The sequence below is a fragment of the Dreissena polymorpha genome, chromosome 4, assembly GCF_020536995.1.
Source record: "Dreissena polymorpha isolate Duluth1 chromosome 4, UMN_Dpol_1.0, whole genome shotgun sequence".
Classification (NCBI taxonomy): Eukaryota; Metazoa; Mollusca; class Bivalvia; order Myida; family Dreissenidae; genus Dreissena; species Dreissena polymorpha.
Genome location: NC_068358.1, coordinates 30,419,720 through 30,441,437, shown reverse-complemented (window position 1 = coordinate 30,441,437; position 21,718 = coordinate 30,419,720). Strand labels below are relative to the sequence as shown.

General features: G+C 34.0%; 1 protein-coding gene across 8 annotated transcripts in view; it reads left to right on the top strand.

Moving 5' to 3' along the window:
* LOC127880264 (protein 4.1-like) overlaps positions 1 to 21,718 on the top strand; it is a 60,947-nt gene that overhangs the window by 9,139 nt on the left and 30,090 nt on the right. For all 8 annotated transcript variants that reach the window (XM_052427589.1, XM_052427588.1, XM_052427595.1 and 5 more), the window contains exons 3-11: positions 6,095 to 6,199; positions 6,514 to 6,562; positions 7,666 to 7,786; positions 8,421 to 8,600; positions 12,158 to 12,245; positions 13,583 to 13,735; positions 14,105 to 14,202; positions 15,988 to 16,184; positions 21,294 to 21,718. In XM_052427589.1, the coding sequence (XP_052283549.1) occupies positions 6,095 to 6,199; positions 6,514 to 6,562; positions 7,666 to 7,786; positions 8,421 to 8,600; positions 12,158 to 12,245; positions 13,583 to 13,735; positions 14,105 to 14,202; positions 15,988 to 16,184; positions 21,294 to 21,718 (1,416 nt within the window). The remainder of the gene's footprint in view (positions 1 to 6,094; positions 6,200 to 6,513; positions 6,563 to 7,665; positions 7,787 to 8,420; positions 8,601 to 12,157; positions 12,246 to 13,582; positions 13,736 to 14,104; positions 14,203 to 15,987; positions 16,185 to 21,293) is intronic.

The following is a 21,718-nucleotide window of genomic DNA, read 5'->3' as shown; positions in this document are numbered from 1 at the left end:
TAGTTTTAGTTCATACGACACAAAAACACTAACTCCGATCCTAATAAAAAGACAGTACCACTCGGCTTAGAGGACTGTACAGTCATGTAAAATATCGAATATTTTTTAGAAACAACTGGTAGCAAGATGAGTCGCAGATAATTGGTCAGTTACCACATTTTAACTACCTCTTTTGACCCGTTAATTCTTTTCAGCTCAATTCAAAAGTGAAAAATGCGCATAATATCACTTTTAAGGTTGGGATATTTGACACCAGCAGGTATAAATAGGATGTGTCTATTTCCTTTTGCTCAGTGTAATGAAAACTGCTGGCTAAAACATACCCCAGTGAAATAATACATGAGTTTATTGACAACTCAATCAGTCTCAATCATGTGCAAAGTACACCAAACTGCAGCCGATTTGTCTGCGCATGTGTTTATAGTCAAGTACAAAATTCAGAAACATATTTTGTAATATTGGCATGATATGTAAATTATAATACTTCTTCTTTTTAACTGGTTTATATCTAATCTTATTTAAATGTAATGGCTTAAAATTTGTTTTAAAACCGGATAGATGCTAACTGGTGTTCTGCAAGCTTTTTGATGGTGTGATAGCAACCCATTTGGTGGAGGAGGGAGTATTTAGCCTTTGAATTGACATTATAGTAAAGGTTGTTGTTCTTGTGGTATATTATACATATGATATTATACATTTCACAAATTAAAGATCATAATAGATTATCTTTAGAAGGTGGTTTATTATAACTGTTTGCTATTATGAATTGACCCTTTATTGGCCTTTATTCCATTTTTAGCTTGACTATTAGGCCACAACAAATTGAAGATTTGTTCTACGGATTTATGCTTTCCAAAAAATGGAGCGAGCGAGCGAAATAAAAATAAATGTATTTTTATTCTATTTTTTGTTAAAATCACAGGCGAGCGAAAAGCGAAAAATAAAAATTACATATATTGTCTATGTAAATTGATATATTGTGCCAAAAAAAGCATGATATCTGCAAAATACCAGTACAAGATCATTTAGAAGTAATAATTGAGTTTATTATTATAATTATAGATAACAGTATACCTGCAGTTGTTAATAAGTGCATGTTAAACTTGTTAAGCTTTTTAAAAGTGCTAGGGCATTAAACTGCTGTATGATAAATTTAATCAACCAATTGAGTTTATTTAAAAAATATGACTTATTTTTTGGAAATTTTGCGAGACTTTGAAAAGAAAAAAAGTTATTTTTTGGGAAACATCTTTTTTTTTTACAATTTTCAATTTGGACAGACTGTAAGAGGCTGTAATTTTGGGCAAAAAACACTGATACGAAATATCTGAATTTGTAGTAGTTCTAAATATCCTAGATTATGGTATTATACAATACTCGATGCTTAATTTTTGTTATTGTAGCACTGTTAAAATTAGATATGAGAAGTTTAAGTTTTGTAAAGTAAAAAAATAATCACTTCCTAATGAAAGAAAAATAAGTAATGGGTAGTAAAAGTTTTGTATTTTAATATAAAAAGTCAATCAAATCCCAGTTAAGTTGTTAAGGTCCAGAAAGTTTCTTCACTTTCTTACTTATGTTTAATTCATATTTTGGGGGCATTATGTACACCTTACACTTAGCCATCAACAGTTTGAACGTTTGAACTAGTAGATAGGTGGCTCGTACAATTTAAATTATACTTGACTTTTTTTTTGTCCAGTTCAACGGCGGTACTTATTTGCATGTTAATTTTTAATATTATAACTTAATAAATACCAACAAGTTTATTGCAGATTTTTACCAATCATGCGCATACCGTTGACATTTCACATCCTGATGTAGATGCAGTTGAAATTATCAAATAACTCAAATCATCTGTGATGCAATGACTCATTGGCCCAGATGAAAATTAATATTTCCATTTGTGTCTTTGGTCGACATGACAAAACAGACGAACGCTGCCATTTGTTTTTACCATAAACCAATCTAATAACGCAAAGCGTTATAACAGTCTATGTCGTAAAATACGTAGGCCAAATTAAACTAAATAATTTAATAAATAGGTGTGCAGCAATTTTTTGGCTGCGGGCGCAAAATAATTTTTTTTTATTTTTTTGTTTTAAGATTTTTATTAGCGGCGAATCCATCGAACATTGATCAATTTGTTGTGGCCTGATATATGAAATATATATAGTGGAGCTATCCTACTCAATCCGGCGTCGGCATTCCCATTCTCGTAAGCGTGAGCATGCAAATGTAAAAGTTTGCGTACCACCCCAAATATTTCCTATGTCCCTTGACATATTGCTTTCATATTTTGCATATTTCTTAACCAACATGACCCCAACCTATAAACAAGAGCAGACAACTGTTTCAAGCATTTTGTAAGAATTATGGCCCTTTTTTCACTTAGAATATGCATATAATTGATAACTCTATCAGAGCTCCAGATAAGGTTTTGCGAAATTCTTAAATTACTACCAGATTTTCAAAAAGAATTCTTAACTCTGAAATTGTATTCTTAACGTTACTACTAAGTTTTGGAAAATTATTCTTATTTTTTCTAAATGACCTAAAAAAAATAATAATGGTTATTTTCATGCAAAAAAAATCAAAATAAACATACCAGCACCTTTATTTATACGAGTTCAACAGTGTCTTTTCAGTATTATACAATTTTATTTTGCAAATACCTTCATATGCCCAAACTGTTCTTAGACTGCATGCCTTAGATGAATTTTACATATTTCACAATTAAAACGGGTCTCCCCTTCAATCTTTTCAACAATTAGCCACGGGACTTGTCCCTCCTACTCGTTCAATGTTTTTTTTTGTTTAAGTTTGGACCCGTCGTGTCGCGTTTTTGTTTAGCTTTTTCGACTGTGTCGGCAACTGAACATACAACATCGTATCAGATCTTTTCTATAATGTCTTTCTAAACATTTAACTTCGGCTCACGTTGCGTACAATATGTTAAAAGCGTGTTTTTGGACGCTTTGCAGTTTTTTAGGATGCTCTCTTGGCGCCGCCATTGTTTTTTGACAGATAGACTGTATACGCCCCCCTTATATTGGAAAAAATGCGCTTTGTTAAACAAACCTGATAACCATTCTATATAAGCACCGCAAAGATCTTTAATACGCGAAAAGAACTCAATAAAAATCGATACGAACCGATGTAAAAATAATATTCGTAACTTGATTTTGTAATTCTTTATGGTACGACAAGATTTTAAAATAAATACGTAACGGACTTGAAAATAATTCGTAATTACGAAAATACGACCCTTATCTGGAGCTCTGACTCTATGTTAAAGTTTGCGTACCACCCCAAATATTTCCTATATTCCTTGGCATATTGCTTCCATATCTTGCAAAACTTCTTTACCAACATGACCCCAATCTATAAACAAGAGCAGACAACTGTATCAAGCATTTTGTAGGAATTTTGTAAGAATTATGTGTTTAGATCCACTTTACTTTTAGATTTTAGGGAGTAGAATCAATATTTTAAAATTTAATATTTGTGAATATTATACTTTCTGTAAGTACAGATTCTTTTTCTATCAAATTATTTTATATAACCATTGATAATGGGCGCATACATTTAATTGGAGATTCTAAAGACAATATCTAACCATGCATGTTATTTGCTACATTAAAATAACCTAGACATTGAGTCATCAGAAAATAATGGGAAATCACAATCACAAACAGGATGTTAGAAAGGGGATTCTCAGATGTCCTTATTTCTTTGAAATCATCACAAACCACATAATTAATGCTTCCTGCAACAATTGAATTCCCTGATGCAGGGTGCATGGTAAACATGTTTAAATAATACATGTGATTTTTTAGGGGCATATTTTTCCATTTCAGTACTTAAAATCAGATCCATTTCCTGAGCATAAAGTATATATTACGCCCTCAAAAATTAAAAGAAAATCCATTGGAAAAAAAAACAAAAAACAGAATTATAAAAAAAAAAGTAAATTTTATTAAAACCAGTATTAAAATGCACTACAATCAATGCCTGTGATTATTTTAAATTTCAGTAACGATAACTATTGGGAATAACTCAAACATCATTATTATATTCACTTTAAAGGTATGTGGCTTAAAAATTCCCCCTTGGCGGGGCCTAAGGTACCCATTTTAACAGGAGTGAGAATTAAAAACCCCTACATTTAATTGCTTTCTTTATTTTTATACCGAAGCAATTTAATAGACATTATTTATATTTGAATAAAGCTAATTTTTTTTAGAGAGCATGTATTGCCAAATAAAAACAAAAAAATGTCAAATCTGTAAACATGCAGAATTAGCAGGAGATAAACATGAATATGCTTTCAATGAAATGAATAAAAAATAGAAGTTGCTTCTGGTAAAAAATAAAACTCGAGCTACATTTAACTTCTTATACCACCCATTTCTAAAAAATGGCAGTATATAACATCTTTTTTGTTTGTTTAATACTTTGTTCAAAATACAACAACAAAGTAAAAAGTCCAAAGTAAAAAATTATCTTTAACAAACAACAATAAATGTGCAATGTTGACATTATCATAAAGTCAATCTAAAGAAATATCTCATTTATAAAGTCTGTTTATATCCTTTAAATCTCCGATAAAACTGGAAATATCTTGTGTAAACAAAGCAGGCATAAAATGCTGTAAAATACTGTCATCTTAGATAAATAATCACAGGGCAAGCCAGGTCAGTACAATTAATTTCTGTTTCATGTTTTGTGCACATTAAAATCAATATTTTGTTGGTCTGAAATACATACTATTAGGTTTAAGGTTTTATTTGTTTTTAATCTTGATTGCTTCTCAATAACTACATATATTTTAACATTAACCTAACTTTCTGTTTTCTAAAAAATATATGTGCACGTGTCCTGAAAGAGCTTTAATATGCAAGTGAATTAAATCTTTACCACGTTGATACATATTTTTATGCATTTGTAGTCCATTAGAAAGTGTAATAGCATTCAAGACATTTTTTTACTAGATTCAAGTTTTAAAGGCTTCATTTCCAACCATTAGGTACACAGAGCAGCAAACAGCATAAAACCTGAACAGACTGCGAGTTACTCGCAGGCTGTTCTGGTTTTATGTTGTTTGCACATAGCCTTTTTCACTTTGCCTCTGAGTGGGAAAGGGTTAAACATAATTAAATGTTGCATTGTCTTTGAGGAATAATAATATTTTTAGGAACAATTGGTAACTTTCATATGATATTCTGCATGACTGTTTTCAACAATTCCAACAACTGTACAAGCTGTTACTTTACAATTTATTCCAAACAATGTCCAGATTGCTTGTGTTTAATTCATTATCTGGTCCTTGTGGAATTATATTGTTCCCAGCTGGGAAGCACTGAACATTATTAATGTGATCAATACAGGAGTGCATCACCAATGATTAAGTGCTCAAGTGGAAAAAATCCTTGGATTGAAGTTTTGTTTTACTTGTGAAAAACCTCTAAATTCCTATCAGTTCAGTTAATTTCCCTGTTCTGCTTGCTGAGTTAAACCTTAGCAAATATAATGTTAAAAACACTCAATTAAAATAATTCTCAATTTGATAGTATATGCCAGCAAAAAAATACAGAATTGAAGTTCCCAGTTTTAGTAAAAATGATGTGAATTTCCTAATTCTAAGGGCATGGCCCCTTTCCTAAAATGGTGGAAGCGTACAGTGGGGTGGGGTCCTACTTGCAACGCATCTTTTATTACCGTATTATTTTGTATGTTGTAAAAACGTAGTGGCTTGTAGGATCTTTATTGGACCAACATTTATTGTTTAAATCTTGTTGTGGAAGCAAGGTGTGTGTGAGATATGTAACAAAGGGGCAGTGCTTTGTGAAAAGGGGGTACAATGCAATTGCGTAAAGTGTCATCACAGATTAGCCTGTGCAGTCCGCCGTCTTTTATGATATTTTTGTTTAAAGAAAGTCTCTTCTTTGCAATAATTAAGTTTACGCGGAAAGAGTCATCCCTGATTAGCCTGTGTGGACTGCACAGGCTAATCTGGTATGACACTTAACACATGCATTTAACCCCCTTTTCACAGAGCGTGTCTCAAATATTAGTTGTTTTCTGATTGCAGAAGCGAGCTGTGGGTTGGGTGCTGTTTGACAAAGTGTGTGAGCATCTCAACATTCTAGAGAAGGACTACTTTGGACTGAGATACCAGACCATAGACAAAGAGTTTGTATGTACCACACTGAGAACAGTCTGTGTATTACAGCTCAATTAAGACCTACATGTACTTTTAAATGGTTTTATACATTGATGTACTAAATTCTTGATTTTGTATGTGTATTCTGGGGGAAGTTTTGTTATCTTAAAAAAATTAAATCTTTGAAGTTGTGGCATTTTAAATACTTTTCTAATTGTAGTCACTATGAATAAACTTTGTCTTTCACAATGCGCTTCACTGATTTTCTAAACAGTGTTTTAAGGATCAAATGACTAGGGATGCATTGGCATGAAGGCAATTCATGGCCTGCTTTTGTTTGTTTGTAGTACTGGCTGAACAATGATAAGAAGATTGCCAGACAGATGAAACATGTTGGTATGTAACCTGGTTACATAAACCAGCAATGAAGGTTAATTAAAAAAGTAATTTGATACCCATACATGGCAGCATTTACCATGCTGTTGCTAGTTATGCTTTTCATTGATTCATACAAGCTTTTCACTTTTGTGTTTGTGTATTTTACAATTATTCATGCTGTTAAGATATTGATACTCAAAGGAGAGAAGATATTACTGTAAAGGTTGAAATGTTAACTCGCCTAATGGATATGTACCTTATACTGATTTGTAAGTTTGCAATAAGTTTGAAAACAATGTTTGAGAATGCCATCTGACATGCAGTTTCCGAAGGAAAAAACTGGTTATTAGATTGGCGAATGTCAGTGGGCTGGCGGGCTGGCGGAACAAGCTTGTCCGGGTCATAACTTTGTCGTTCATTGCGAGATATTAAAATCATTTGGCACATTTGTTCACCATCATTAGACGGTGTGTTGCGCGAAAGAATTACGTCGATATCTCCAAGGTCAAGGTCACTCTTTGAGTTCAAAGGTAAAAAATGGCCATAAAAGAGCTTGTCCGGCCATTACTATGTCATTCATTGTGAGATTTTAAAATCATTTGGCACATTTGTTCACAATCATTGGTCGGTGTGTCGCGCGAAAGAATTACGTCAATATCTCCAAGGTAAAGGTAGCCATGACTAAAAATAGATATTGATTTTTAAACAAGGGGGGGCTTTGAACAATCAGTAACAATGCACATTGTTGAGTTGATCTCCCTTTATCAGATTTTTTTTTCAAATTGAAATCAAGGTCGCCACACGTAAAATTAGATTGAATCTTTCACAAGGGGAGTATCAATGCACATTTTGAATTGTCTCCCTTTATCAGACTTTTGTTCATATTGAAAACCTGGTTTTGTGACAATTTTGTCCCTTGTCTTTTCTTCTTTTTATTATGCCCCCAAAGGTAAAAAAAATATGTATCAAAGCGGCGCAGTAGGGGGCATTGTGTTTCTGACAAACACATCTCTTGTTAGTATTCTTGTTATTTTCTCTGGCAATAAAAAAGTGTGACGATTATGTGCGTACACAGTTTTCAAGAATTAGTAAAATTACAACAGATTCTTACATGGTTTCAGGTCAGAACTGGATTTTCACGTTCGAGGTGAAGTTTTTTCCAGCAGACCCAGCTCAACTGACTGAGGACTTAACCAGATACCAGCTCTGCTTGCAAATCAGGAGGAACATTGTAGATGAAAAGTGAGTCCCTGTAAAGTGTGTTTGAATTAAGGGTTGCAGATGGCAAATGTCGATTAATAATAACAAATGTTTTATACTTTTAAAGTATAAATCACAGGTTGTGTGAAAGTTATAGTGACTGACTTCTAAAATTGAGAAAAAAAGGCAACTTTGATCTGTACACAGACCTTAAGATGTTAGAATAAGCCACTTGTTGTCTTTACAAACATACTTTAAACAAAACTTGTTATGAGCAGGTCATGAATGAAAATTTTGACAAAACTATAGCTAATTAAAGCTCTTTTCATGAAAAAGACATGACAATTTACATACATATGTATTATGTTTAGACTAAGAATTCATTATATAACTAGAATTGTTTAATTACAACTCATGTATTCCTTTTAAGGGATTTGCAATTTATATCATCCCAGGACGCCCCTTGGCTGAAAAGTTTCTTTATCCAAAATTACCTTAAAAAATGTAATTATTTAATTTAGGAAGTATTTTGATGTTTTACGGAAAAAAATGAGACAAGATACAATTTTCTGTAGTCAAATTTGCAAATTCATAGCCTTTGGCAAATTTGGCGAATGGAAGAGTGTGCCCTGCATCCAAAGGAAAAAATCAATAAATTGAGCCTGTTTCTTGTCAGGTTGCCAGCATCATTGGTGACCTATGCCCTGCTGGGGTCCTACACGGCGCAGTCCGAGCTTGGAGACTATGACCCTGAGGACTTTGGCACAGACTATCGGTACCTGAAGGATCTGCAGTTTGCACCGCGCCAGGACAAGGAGCTCCTCACAAAGATTGCGGAGCTCCACAGGCAGCACAAGTAAGCGTGGAGAAATTTCATGTACATGTGTATTCTCTAGAGATGTGATCTTTTGAGAACTTTCATAAATATTACATATTTGATATGTGTTTTTGTGTGTGTCAAATTTTGGGTCCAAATATTGCTCCATTCCCAATCTAAAAAAGTATATATTTTTCCCAAATTACAGCCTTAAATTCACAATTGAAGGTTTAAAAAAGAGATTGTTTTGTTAATAATTAAAATATTTAGTTCATGTATATAGCTCTGTGAGTTTAACTTTTGCAAATACAAGTTTACAAAACACAAGTATTTTTAATTTTAAAGCTTTTGTTGTTAGCAAAAAAACAACACAAAATTTCCCAATTTTGGTCAAAGAGCCATGAATTTTCCCAATCCAAATGGGAATGATGTTAAGGCAATTATCAATTTAAAGTTAGGAAATTGTATAAGTCTTGTATAAAAAGTGTATATCAAAGGAATGGCTTTGGGGAAAGTGTAATTGCAGCAGAAGGAAGCTTGGTTATATGTACAGTATTTTGATCAATGTATAATTTGGAAATTTAGTGTTATCATCCAAATGTTCATGGTAAATCAAGGTGCCTGGACCACGTGATTTTTCGGTTATGTGTGGGACAATCGGATGTCAACAAACCATCGCTTCAGGTAACGTTTTTGATAATTTCTTCATTAATTCAAAACCATTTTCAAAAAAACAAAGACGAGAGCCCGGTCATTGTCAAAATACACAACTGTGTTAAGTTTGCGCAAAATTAATGTAGTATTTTTTCCAAAAAGTGCAACCGCATGTTGAAAAGACACAAATTAAAATGCTATGTGTGGTATACAAACTAAACTAGAGAATCGAAAGATTGACATAAACATCAATAATATTTTAAGTCTGTCTAAATAACAAAAAGTGGTCAATAAAACATTGTTGGTACTGTTTTGCGTGCTTAAAATATGATAATCACGACATTCATGTTACTCAAAATTATCATGATTGTCAATAATTTTTATTCATATTTTTAACTTGTAGAATGCCATTTGTTTGGGAACAGTGTGGTAGAGAGGTCAAAACACAGTCGGGAATCTCCAAAAACAAAGCCACCCATGCACGGGAAGGAAAATATTTCTGTTACAGCAAACCTTTTCTTGTGAGTTTCTATAAAATTGATTTTTACAAAATGTTCAGTGAATTGTTACTTCCAACTAAGGCACTTGTTTAATACAAAAAATCGTAAGGATTGTTTGTGCAAGGTGTCATGTGAATATAATTGTAACAAAATTACAGTGTTATTGAACAGTTGTGTGCTTTTTATCAGGAATGTGTAAACATATTAGACCGTAACGAGAGTTATTTAATAAGCATAAAGAGATAATACAGCATTATTTAAACAAATAGACAAAAGGATCAATAACTTATTTTTCTGTAAAATCATGTATTCGTATCTAAATCCTATTGAGCTATCTTATATATCACGCATGACAATTTTTTATTTTTTTTTAAGTTTTACAGTTTATTTCATGTGTATTTTGTTCTTTTCAGGGAGATTAAAGTATTTTTGGAAGCACCTTCAAGAGACGTACTGATATCTTGATCAATGAAAAGTTGTCATATCATATAGTTAATGTTCAAAAGTTTAACATACGGTTTGTTTTGTTACCAGATGGTGCAAGTATTGCAGCGAAAGAAAACAATCAAAGTAAACATTAAATACACATAATTGAACAACATGTATTGTTTATAACTTGGTGCGGTGGTAACAAGATCTTGCAGCCCCTTTCATGACCGGGTTGAATGAGTATTTTCATTAAACATCTTACACTATTTTCAGTTATTCATATTTCATTTAAAATTGAGTTCATGAAGTATTGATTCAATTAAATATGTTTGTTGGTATAATAAACCCCAAAGCCAAGACTTTTTTGCGATGATCATTTTGTTACGTGTTAATTAGATCATTTATATGTTTGTATAGCAAGATTTGTTACTTTGCGAATACTGATGTACTTCTTTATGTACTTGGTGCTTTAATTTCTATTGTAACATGTGCATGCTGGTTATAAAGCAATGTTATTATTAATGAAGTGTTCATTTTGATATACTTAAGATATTCATATGGAGATGATATTGGAAACTAAATGAACTTAATAGACCTCAAACAATCATCATTGGATTTATGCTGTTATTTGTTATGAAACAATTGTTTTATTAACATATATACTCAGATTTTATATTCATCTTATCAATTTCATTAATAACATAGATACAAAACACATAAATACACAAATATCAATACATACACTTTGTTTTGATTATGCCAAAATACATATTAAATGGTATGTTTGCATATAGTTAGTAGAAATAGCTGTCCGTAAACATCACATAATGAAGCTGGGTCCGTCTCTGTCACTTTGGTTTTGTTAATTAACTTGCTGCATAACACCTTCCGTGTGGTTTGATGGTTTTCATCTAATTCTAACACAGCTTCGCGCCTTAAAGCGTTACAAATCCTTCGACTAATCCTTGTCAAGTCTGAAAAAGAACAGAAGTAAAACCCATTTTAAAGCAAGTGCTTTTACTTTCTTTGTCATTCATTTATAAAAAAAGGACTGAATTTAATAATCAGGCAGAAATATCAATCATGATAATTATTTAAAGACAATAAGTCAAAAAAAAGAAAATATTATAGTTCAACATAACGTGTTTGTTTAAAAAGACCGTTGGTTGGATAACAATTACGCAGTGTATTTTATTAAAAATTTATGTTCAATTAAACATAAATTGTTTAAACATTACACAATTACTTCAGTATTCCATCATGTAACATTTGGTTAATTTGATAAATTTCAGTACAGACTGAAGTATATGTTTTAGATTCTTACAAAACTGTGTTCAGATTAAATGCAGAACTGATAGGAAAATTCTTGCATACCACACATAGCATTTCAAAAATGTGTCCCACACATAGCATTATTGCATTTTTAAACACAGACTCCGAATCAGATGTATATGCGCAAACATACAATATATGTAGCTTCTCTATGAAGAATTACAATGTCCGCCCTATTTTTAAACCTTCAACAATATTATAATGAAGTTTTTGTTGATTGAAGAACAAAAATACCACACATAGCATTTCACTTTGTGTGTTTTCAAACACGCGGTTGCACTTTTTGGAAAAAATACTGAATTAATTTTGCGCAAACTTAACACAGTTGTGTATTTTGACAATGACCGAGCTCTCGTCTTTGTTTTTTTGAAAATGGTTTTGAATTTATGAAGAAATTATCAGAAACGTTACCTGAAGCATTGGTTTGTTGACATCCGATTGTCCCACACATAGCTGAAAAAGTCACGTGGTACAGGCACATTGTAAATGGCTCCATAAAATCCGTTATTGTGGCATGAAGTGTTTTAAAGCAAAGACCTTTTCTAACCCTGTATCTCAATAATCTACCCTACAAAGTGAATACACAAAAGTAATGTCATTTTCAATTATACCAATGTCATACCAATGGTCATCATAGGTCATTTTGTCTGTTATCTACCTTTGCCTGTGTTTGGTTTCCAGGGGACTTTCACCAGAAGCTGCAGAGTTGAAGTACTTGGAGAATGCACAGAAAATTTCCCTATATGGCGTGGAGTTGCACCCAGCCAAGGTTAGAGACTTTCAATATTCAAGCTAACTTGCATGTCCCCAGTCAAACAAGGCAACATATAGAAAATGGACTGTCTTGCATTTTACAAATTTTGAATTGCACTGAAGTAAACAGGCATCAAATGAATAAGCTAAAGAAATAGTTGACTTAAGTTTGGCATTTATACAAATATAGAAAGTACTAAATTGAGAAGTAGTGATGATTGGTTGTCTTTTAACTAACATCTAACCTCTTTCAGAGTTGTAGTTGTAACAAATTTTACCATATGATATTTAATGGTATGGGACCACTTACAGAGTTGTGGTTCTTGCAATTGTTACAGCGTGATATTTACCTGTATCTCACCACTTCTTCCAGAGTTGTGGTTCTTGCAGGGGTTTTGTTGCTGACTGCCACTGTTGCAAATTGCGCGAAATAATTACGTCGATATCTCCAAGGTTAAGGTCACACTGAGTTCAAATGTCAAAATGGCCATAAATGAGCTTGTCTGGGCCATAACTATGTTATTCATTGTGAGCTTATAAAATCATTTGGCACATTTGTTCAACATCATTGGACGGTGTGTCATGCGAAAGAATTACTTCAATATCTCCAAGGCCAAGGTCGCCACGACTAAAAATAGATTGATTTTGAAACAAGGGGGTAACTTTGATCAGTAACAATGTACATTTTGAGTTGGTCTCCCTTTATCACACTTTTTTTTTTCAAATTGAAATCAAGGTGGCCACAAGGAAAAACAGATTGAATCCTACACAAGGGGGATAACAATGTACATTTTGAATCATCTCCCTTTATCAGACTTTTTTTTTCAAATTGAAAACCTGGTTTTGTGACAATTTTGTCCCTTGTTGTTTGGTACATTACTTGAGCACACTTAGTCACCACATTGCATGCTAACAAGCCCAAAGGGCAATATTTGTTATCAGAAAAAAGATTGACATGGTGTGAATGTCACAGCATCTGTTTCACATTTGGTTAGGCACAAACACACTCTATTTAAATCAAATTAAGCACTGTTTATTTTTAAATCTTCTAAATTTGTTAATGATTTTGTTGCAATATGGTTATCTTTAATTCAAAATGCCAATGCAAAATTTTATAGTTAAGCATGTTTTTTCATTCGGACATTCAGTTTCCTTTTATACCAAAAAGAGGTTAAATTACAGCGTAGAAAAGCGTATTTGTTTTGGATTTGATTTCTGACTTTTTTATATTTAAACACTGTCTATCATTTATCATGATTAATTGTAACATGCAAATGGTGCAGACAGTTGTTATTTCAACAAATAAAGATCTTGTTTGGAAGAAAGATTTAGTAGTTGTTCTTGTGTATTCAGGATGCAGAGGGCAAGGACATACAACTTGGTGTCTGCGCTAATGGGCTGATTGTGTTCAAGGACAAACTGCAGGTCAACAGATTTGTGTGGCCCAAAGTGCTCAAAATTTCATACCGCCGCAATAAATACTTCATCAAAATTCGTCCAGGAGAGGTAAGCATTCCAAAATGTTATATTATTGCATTTTCCATCTATTCAAATAATAAATTGAGATATTTTGTCTTCAGATTAGGGATAGACAGTTTTGTTACTATTTGCAATAATTTGTTATTAATAATTATTTTGAATCCCCTTGTTGGTCAAGTGTCTGTTTCACGAAATATTCATAAATGTAACTGGAATTCGACTTAATGGTCTCATAATTGTAATTTCTAATATCCAGTTAATAATTAAGAACCAACAACATTTACAAAAACAAAAAATCTTTACTCCTTTGTCCATATTCTTACAGACATCTGCAAAATAATTTAATAAGGTATTTTTTAAATTTTAAGGGAAATAATATTTACACATTATTTTCAGTTTGAAGAGTTCGCAAGTTTGATTGGATTTAAACTTCTAAATGGAAAATATTCAAAACGACTTTGGAAAATCAGCGTGGAACATCATTCCTTCTTCAGGTAAGAAATTTAACAACAATATGCAAACAACAGCTTATAGCGGATAATATACATAGTTTGATTAATAAATCACATAGTGTACACTCATAATCAATCATATATATACAGTCAAACCTGAATTCAGCGGTCAGTCAAGGGAAATGATCAAAGTGACCGTTGGCCACAGGTGACCGTTGAATTCGGATCACAATTTTAAGAAGGTTGGTCAGTTGGTAGTATTACTACGTCGTTACCCCACCCAGTCGTTTGCATACAGTGTAAAACAAATGCTCATTGCATTAACAAATCATAATAACAACATTAACTTACGCGTGTACATTGATTAATAGAGAATAATATCTTTTAGATTGATTTAATTTCATGTTGTTAAATTAAACAATGACTTTATCAACGCTGGTATAATTGTTTACTCATGCATCTCATTCATTCAGTAAATAAAGCTTGTCACGTTCCATTGACGTCACGTTCGTAAAAGTCTAAAAAGCGGATTCGATGTCATAAACCGATAGTTCGGTGTAATTGTACCGTTCTAATTCAAAGAAATAGTGGTCATTTAATTTAGCGATTATTACTTTCAACAAGTCATAAACTCTGATATATTTTCTTTTGAAGATACCCCCACAATTATCCCCGGAAAATAAACCTTCTCAACATCTTTTAATTTGTTTACTCGCAGCGGGCCGCTTTTATAATATCATAGACAATTACCGCTTTCAGACGCTTTAAACGCAAAATACACAGACAAATAATGTGCTGTGTTTTTAATTTTCGCGACTCGAGACGACTGACGCGTGACCGTTGATTTCAGGTCTAACATGAATTTCGGAGTGGAATATAGTGGCCGTTGGCCGTTATGGTCAGATGGCCGTTTAATTCAAGTGTAATATAGAGTGTTTTTCGTCGGGGGGATTCCAGACTGACCGTTGTCTGCAGGTGACCGGTAAATTCAGGTGGCCGTTAGGTCAGTTTCGACTGTATACATTTTGTAATACTAGGTTAGTGTTGAATTAATTTATGAGTTCTGAAAACATTAGAACCACAAGACTTGGTATTTAAAGCTTAATATTTTTATGCCCCTGGTGAGTTGGCATGTAGCTGTCACACCGACCGTCTTTCTGTCGGTCTTTCCCTCTGTTTGTCAAGCATATGGTTTTCTGGAGGTTTAATACAAAACGCTTTCAAATAAAGAGCTGATATTTGGTGTGTGAGTCTAACTACATGACTTACAGATGAAGTGTGAGTTTCATTCAGATCAATTGCATTTTGGCAAAGTTATGGGCCTTGGACTTAAAAAATTTCACAAAAATAGCTGTTGTGCAGCTTCAAAGCACAGTAGGTGGATTGTGTTTAACAAACACAGGTCTTGTTTTCTCGTCATTCCCTTCATAGTCTACCCTCGTTTAAAGCCCCCGGATCGAATGATCGGGGGTATATTGTTTTTGGCCTGTCTGTCTGTCTGACCTGTCTGTCTGACCTGTCTATCCGTCTGTCTGTCTGTCTGTCTGTCCCTCCGTCCATCCATTTGTTTGTTCGTCCGTCTGTCTGTCAAAGGAAAAAAATACAATCCAAAGGAAGTAATAATTTTAAAAAGGGAGATAGTTTCTAATCCTGCCAAATGGTATATTGAAATTTTATTTCAAAGCGGTGCAATAGGGGGCATTGTGTTTCTGACAAACACATCTCTTGTTAAAAAAATAAACTTAAGAAGACAATATGAAAATAGAGAATCCCATTAAGTTAATGCATGATGATTGGATAAATTGACATGTTAATCTTATGTTGCAGGTTCCGTGAAGCAGAAGCCCCTAAGAATGTGAGCATCTTGCCTCGTTTTGGATCTCGGTTCCGCTACTCTGGGCGCACGCAATACCAGACAAGAATTATAGCCAATGAGGAGCATCGAACTTTGACTTTTGACAGAGTGCTGAGTAAGAGGGGCACCTTCGCTGGACGTACCACCAACATGAGGAAACGAGACGATGGTAATGTGTTTTTTCCATAACGTATGAGTACCTATTTCTTAGTTTGCTGTTATTTCTTATTGCTTTATAAACAATTGTGTATGCCTTTTTGATAAATACTGTTTGTTTATCTGTGTCAAAGAGATAAATGCTCATTTAAATCATTGATATACAACGCTTCCATTAGTGGATGTTTGGACGTAAATAACATCCCAAAACAGCAGTTATTTTTCCATTTTACAAATGGTGGAAGTCCCTAGGACGTCAGATAATCTGCATGTACGCTGTTTTCTAATACACAGCATGTACAAATCTTAACAGTAAATCCTGTCATTCGGTGCGTTTACTCCGCCTAGAAGGTACAGTATTCCATGAATGGCTCGGCGAGAGACCAAAATGGATTTTTCCAGCTGTCACTCAAATTCTTGTTGCTAATGGCATCAGCCAATCAGCGCTCAGGCAGCCAAATACAAGCAGACCCCATGTGAAGGTGTATACAATAACTTTGCATGTTTCGGATCAATACTGACCTATCCTAACGAATGTAGCACTGTAGATAAAGCGTTAACAACTTGTATTTATTAAGAGAAAAAGTTTTAACATTAAAAAAATGTACTGCAATACTTTAACCAAAAGAAATGAATTCAGAATTCTCTAAGCAGCCAAGTTTTATTCTGTGATCAAATATATAATTCTCTGCTTCCCCCAAGGAATAATGACATGATGTTGTAGATTAAGTATATTTTTATGCCCCGGGATCGAAAGATCGAGGGTATATTGTTTTGGGCCTTTCTGTCATTGTATGTGTCTGTGTGTGTGTGTGTGTATGTGTGCCCCTAAACCGTGTGTCAATTAACGCAAAATACAACATTTGAGATAAAATCAACAAATATTTATTAAAAATCTTCACAGTGAATGTGCATCACGGAAATCAGTGTTGGGAAATTGGAGTTAGTCTACCGGTACTCACAAAGTTAATGCATTTAAGATGAGTATTGTTGGAAAATGGAAAGAGGCAAACATGATATGATTTATATGTTAGTGGATCTGTGTATAATCAGATTCATATGCATATTCTGCTTTATTATGTTTGTCACGCTTTACAGTTTAATGAAATAGCATTGAACTGAGGATGTCAAGATGTTGAAAGGTAAAGAAATGAAATAAATTAGTTTAACTCCATTTAATACATCATTGACATAGCAAGACAACCAAAGCGTGTTTTTTTTAATATTTGTCAATGTTTGCACCATATGATATTTAATTTAAACAAGAGGGCCTGAAAGGCCCAAAGTCGCTCACCTGAGATAAAAGAAATGGCCTGTTTTTTGAAGCCCAAGATATAAAGGGAACACATGTTCTAACCAATTTTCATGAAGAATGAACAACAAATGGCCCCCTGGCTGCCATGTTTTTCAACAGACCTGAACCATTTTTGAACTCGTCTAAGATATCATTGGGACAAATCTTCCGACCAAATTTCATGAAGATCCGACAATAAATGTGGCCGCTACAGTGTTAACAAGGCAAACATTCATGGCGCAAAACGAAAGACAGACAATTGACAAAAGGTGATCTCAAAAGTTCACCATGAGCAAAAAATATTATGCTCATAAGGCCAGAGTTTTTTATCTTCTGTTTAACGGGAGCGCCCTATTCAATTTTCCGAAAAGTGAAATAAAAATAAAATGGAAAAAAATAATTTTATTTTTATTTTTTCCTCCGCATCCAACAAAAAGGGTTCTTCTAAAAAAAACTAATAGGGGTCATCTGCAAGTCATGATCAATGTATCTATGAAGTTTCATGATCACAGGCATAAGTGTTCTTGAGTTATCATCCGGAAACCATTTTACAATTTCGGGTCATTGTGACCTTGACCTTTGACCTAGTGACCTGAAAATCAATAGGAGTCATCGGCGAGTCATGATCAATGTACCTATTAAGTTTCATGATCCTTGGCATAAGCGCTCTTGAGTTATCATCTGGAAACTATCTGGTGGACGGACGGACCGACATGAGCAAACAATATACCCCCTCTTCTTCGAAAGGGGGGGGGGGGGCATAATGAGAAAACTGCCCCCCTCCCAGCAGCTATGTTATTCAACTGACCGGAAACATTTTTGAACTCAACTCTCGTATCAAGGAATGTTCTGAGCAAAATATCATGAAGATTGGGCCAACAATGTTACTCTAACTGTGTTCATATGTTTTCACTATATACATATAGAGAAAAATGCCCCGCCCACTGGCGGCCATGTTTTTTCACCGATCCGGACCATTATCAAACTCGTCTGAGATATCAATTGAACCAATGTTTTGACCAACTTTCATGATGATTAGGCAAAAATTGTGACTTTTAGAGTGTTTACAAGGTTTCTCTATAGCCAAATAAGGAAAACTGCCACTATATACATATAAAGAAAAATGCCCCGCCCACTGGCGGCCATGTTTTTTCACCGATCTGGACCATTTTCGAACTCGTCGAGACATCAATTGAACCAATGTTTTGACCAACTTTCATGATGATTGGGCAAAAATTGTGACTTCTAGAGTGTTTACAAGGTTTCTCTTTAGCCAAATAAGGAAAACTGCCCCGCCCACTGGCGGCCATGTTTTTCAACGAATCTGAATCACTTTTGAACTCAACCAAGATATCATTAAGACAAACATTTTGACAAAGTTACATGAAGATTGGGCATGAAATGTGACTTCTACAGTGTTTACAAGGTTTTTCTTTTTTTTAACCTAGTGACCTAGTTTTTGACCTGGCACAACCCAGTTTCGAACTCGGCCGAAATTTTATTGGGACAAAGCTTCTGACCAAGTTTCATGAAGATGGGACACGAAATGTGGCCTCTAGAGTGTTTACGAGCAAATGTTAACGGACGGATGGACATACGACTGTCAAAGACCGGTCACAAAAGCTCACCTGAGCAATCAGGTGAGCTAAAAAAAGACTGAATTAAATTCTTACTGTTAAAAGAGAATACTATGTTAGTGTGATTGTGTACTTAAATTTATCCCATGAGTGAAGAAAGGTTTACATGGCGAGGCTTGCCGAGCCTTGTAAGCCTTTCTGACTCAAGTGGGATAAATTTAAGCACACAATCACACTAACATAGTATTCTATTTATCCTACAATATTGTTTTATTTAATTTATTCCTAAAATAAAAGCAAAAACACATTAAATTAACTGAATCTTACATTGCGTAGTAATATTTATTGTGATCTTTCCTGTTTACGGAAATCGAAATAGTCCTTAAAAATTCCATGCAAAAGAAAAGTAACGAGACAAAATATCGCTATACGCCTCGATTCATATTTAATCAGCGTTCGAAATGTAACGCACTCAAGTAGAACACAGACGGTTGTGTTCAAACTACAATTCTTGGTTCACCACTGTAAAAAAACCAAAAACAAACATGGCTCCTGCCATTTTGGAATTTACAAAATGTGTAGACACATACCGTGGCTACGTGAAGCATGATTCAGCATTTATTCCCGCCGATATTGTTAATTTTAGTCTTTAAACTACTCTTCTTTTTACACACTTTATACTTACTTACATAAAAGTATTGTTCTACTCACCAAAGTTGTATAATAACCACGTCCATGTTTATTTTTGTAATGTTTAATTTGCTTCCATGACGAGTTAAAATTCTAGACAAATATCTTCATCGCCATCCATCTTTTCTATTTTAAAGCACTGGATGTAAGTAGGCAATTCTTTGTGGATAGACATTCTTTGATCGACTGACTAAGGAACGACTAAACCATCAAAGAAATTACCATTTTAATTCGACATCGATTTCCTTCGAAAAGTTAAAGAACAATTCACTGACACTTTTCTTAAATTTAATCCATCAATTGTTTAACAAAACATCGCGTTATTCGAGTACATTCGACATTTTAACTAAATCGAAAATGCTGTCTCACCAGTTTCATTCCAGTTTTATATCCAAACACTGTGTTTTTCACATTCATAATATTATAATTATCCATCGTAAACACACACACTCGTAAACTTGTTTACGACTGCGTACCCAATGACCTAAATGACGCAGTCAGGGGTGAAAGGCCAAAAAAAACTAGTCTCTACGTAATGTTCTTAAAATAAGTGTGGAAGAAACCTGATCTAAAAATAACCGTGGAGAAAACCTTATCTTTTCTTTATGAGTTGTATTTGTTCTATAAAATCATTTAGCTGTAGGATAAAAGAGGTTATGATTAAATGGTATATTTAAGAATCTATATAGATTATTGCAAGTTCAATATGCATGACTGTGGAAGGATATTAGCTTAACATTGTCTTCATTGTAAGAACACATTAAATTAGCACTTTATAATATAAAAATGCTGTCAAACATACTTTAATAATTTTAATTCTGTTCTTATTATCATATTTATAATGTTTTCCAATTTCATGGTTTATCGCACTATTTTTCCCAATTTCATGGTTTATCGCGCTAATTTTCCCAATTCAAATGGCACAGGCTGTAACAAAAAAATTTTAAAAAAATCACTGATTAATGACCTGACAAGTTATATCTCGATACGGAACTGTAGTGTACTTGGTACAATTTATAGAAAGACTTTATTCTTGGAATTTCACTTTCACGTTTGCAACATTTACTCAAAGGAAGTACATGTATTAAATTCATGCAGTCATAGATTGATGCTGCTTGATGCTCGCACATTGCGTCATGTCATTCACACATGTGCCATGGGAATTCGCCCATCCCACAATTCACTTTGTATATTACATTGTGTTAAATGGTGGATGTTTGTGTTAATGAAATTCTTTAACACATTCATGGTCAATATTGGTCATATTTTGGTTTTGAAAATAGTGGCATTTATACTGGATTATTGGGTAAAAGATAGGAACATGATTGTTTCCAGCGATCAACACATAGGGAAGGGTTTTCTAAAATACTGACACAAAAGTGGGACTTCCAACTTTATGTCTGGGACGTCAATAATTTAAGGCTTGGAAGTCAGGACTTCCAACTTTGTAAGCAAGTGGAGGCGCTGGATATAGGTCATTGGAGTATCAGACCTTTTTGCATTTCGTCATTTATACATGCCAATTATTATTCTGATTTGTTGAAATTATTATTGGTTGCAGAAAGGAAACAACAGCGCGAAGAAATGAGGAGGCAGCCACCACCGCCAGCTCCAAAAACCCAATCCAAAGATGTTCCCATAAGGGACAGATCACCATCACGAGAGGATGGTCCACCAGAGCCCAAACATGCTCCGCCTGTGGCCCCAAAGCCTAAACCAGCAGCGAAACCCAAAGCATCGCCCCGTGGTCCAGGCTCTGTGGATGACAATGCTTCCCTGAATAGGTCACGACAATCCCTTGATCAAAGCTTTGAAGATGTGCCTGACAGGAGAAGCAAAATGGAAAAAATGCATGCAGTGCCTACGCCATTGGCTCAAATCATGCAGCAAAGTCAGCAGAAACAAAGGCGTGATGAAGATGAGAGAAGAAGCTTAGATCGCTACAGTGATGACCGAGACTCGAGAGACCATTCACCTGAACCAGAG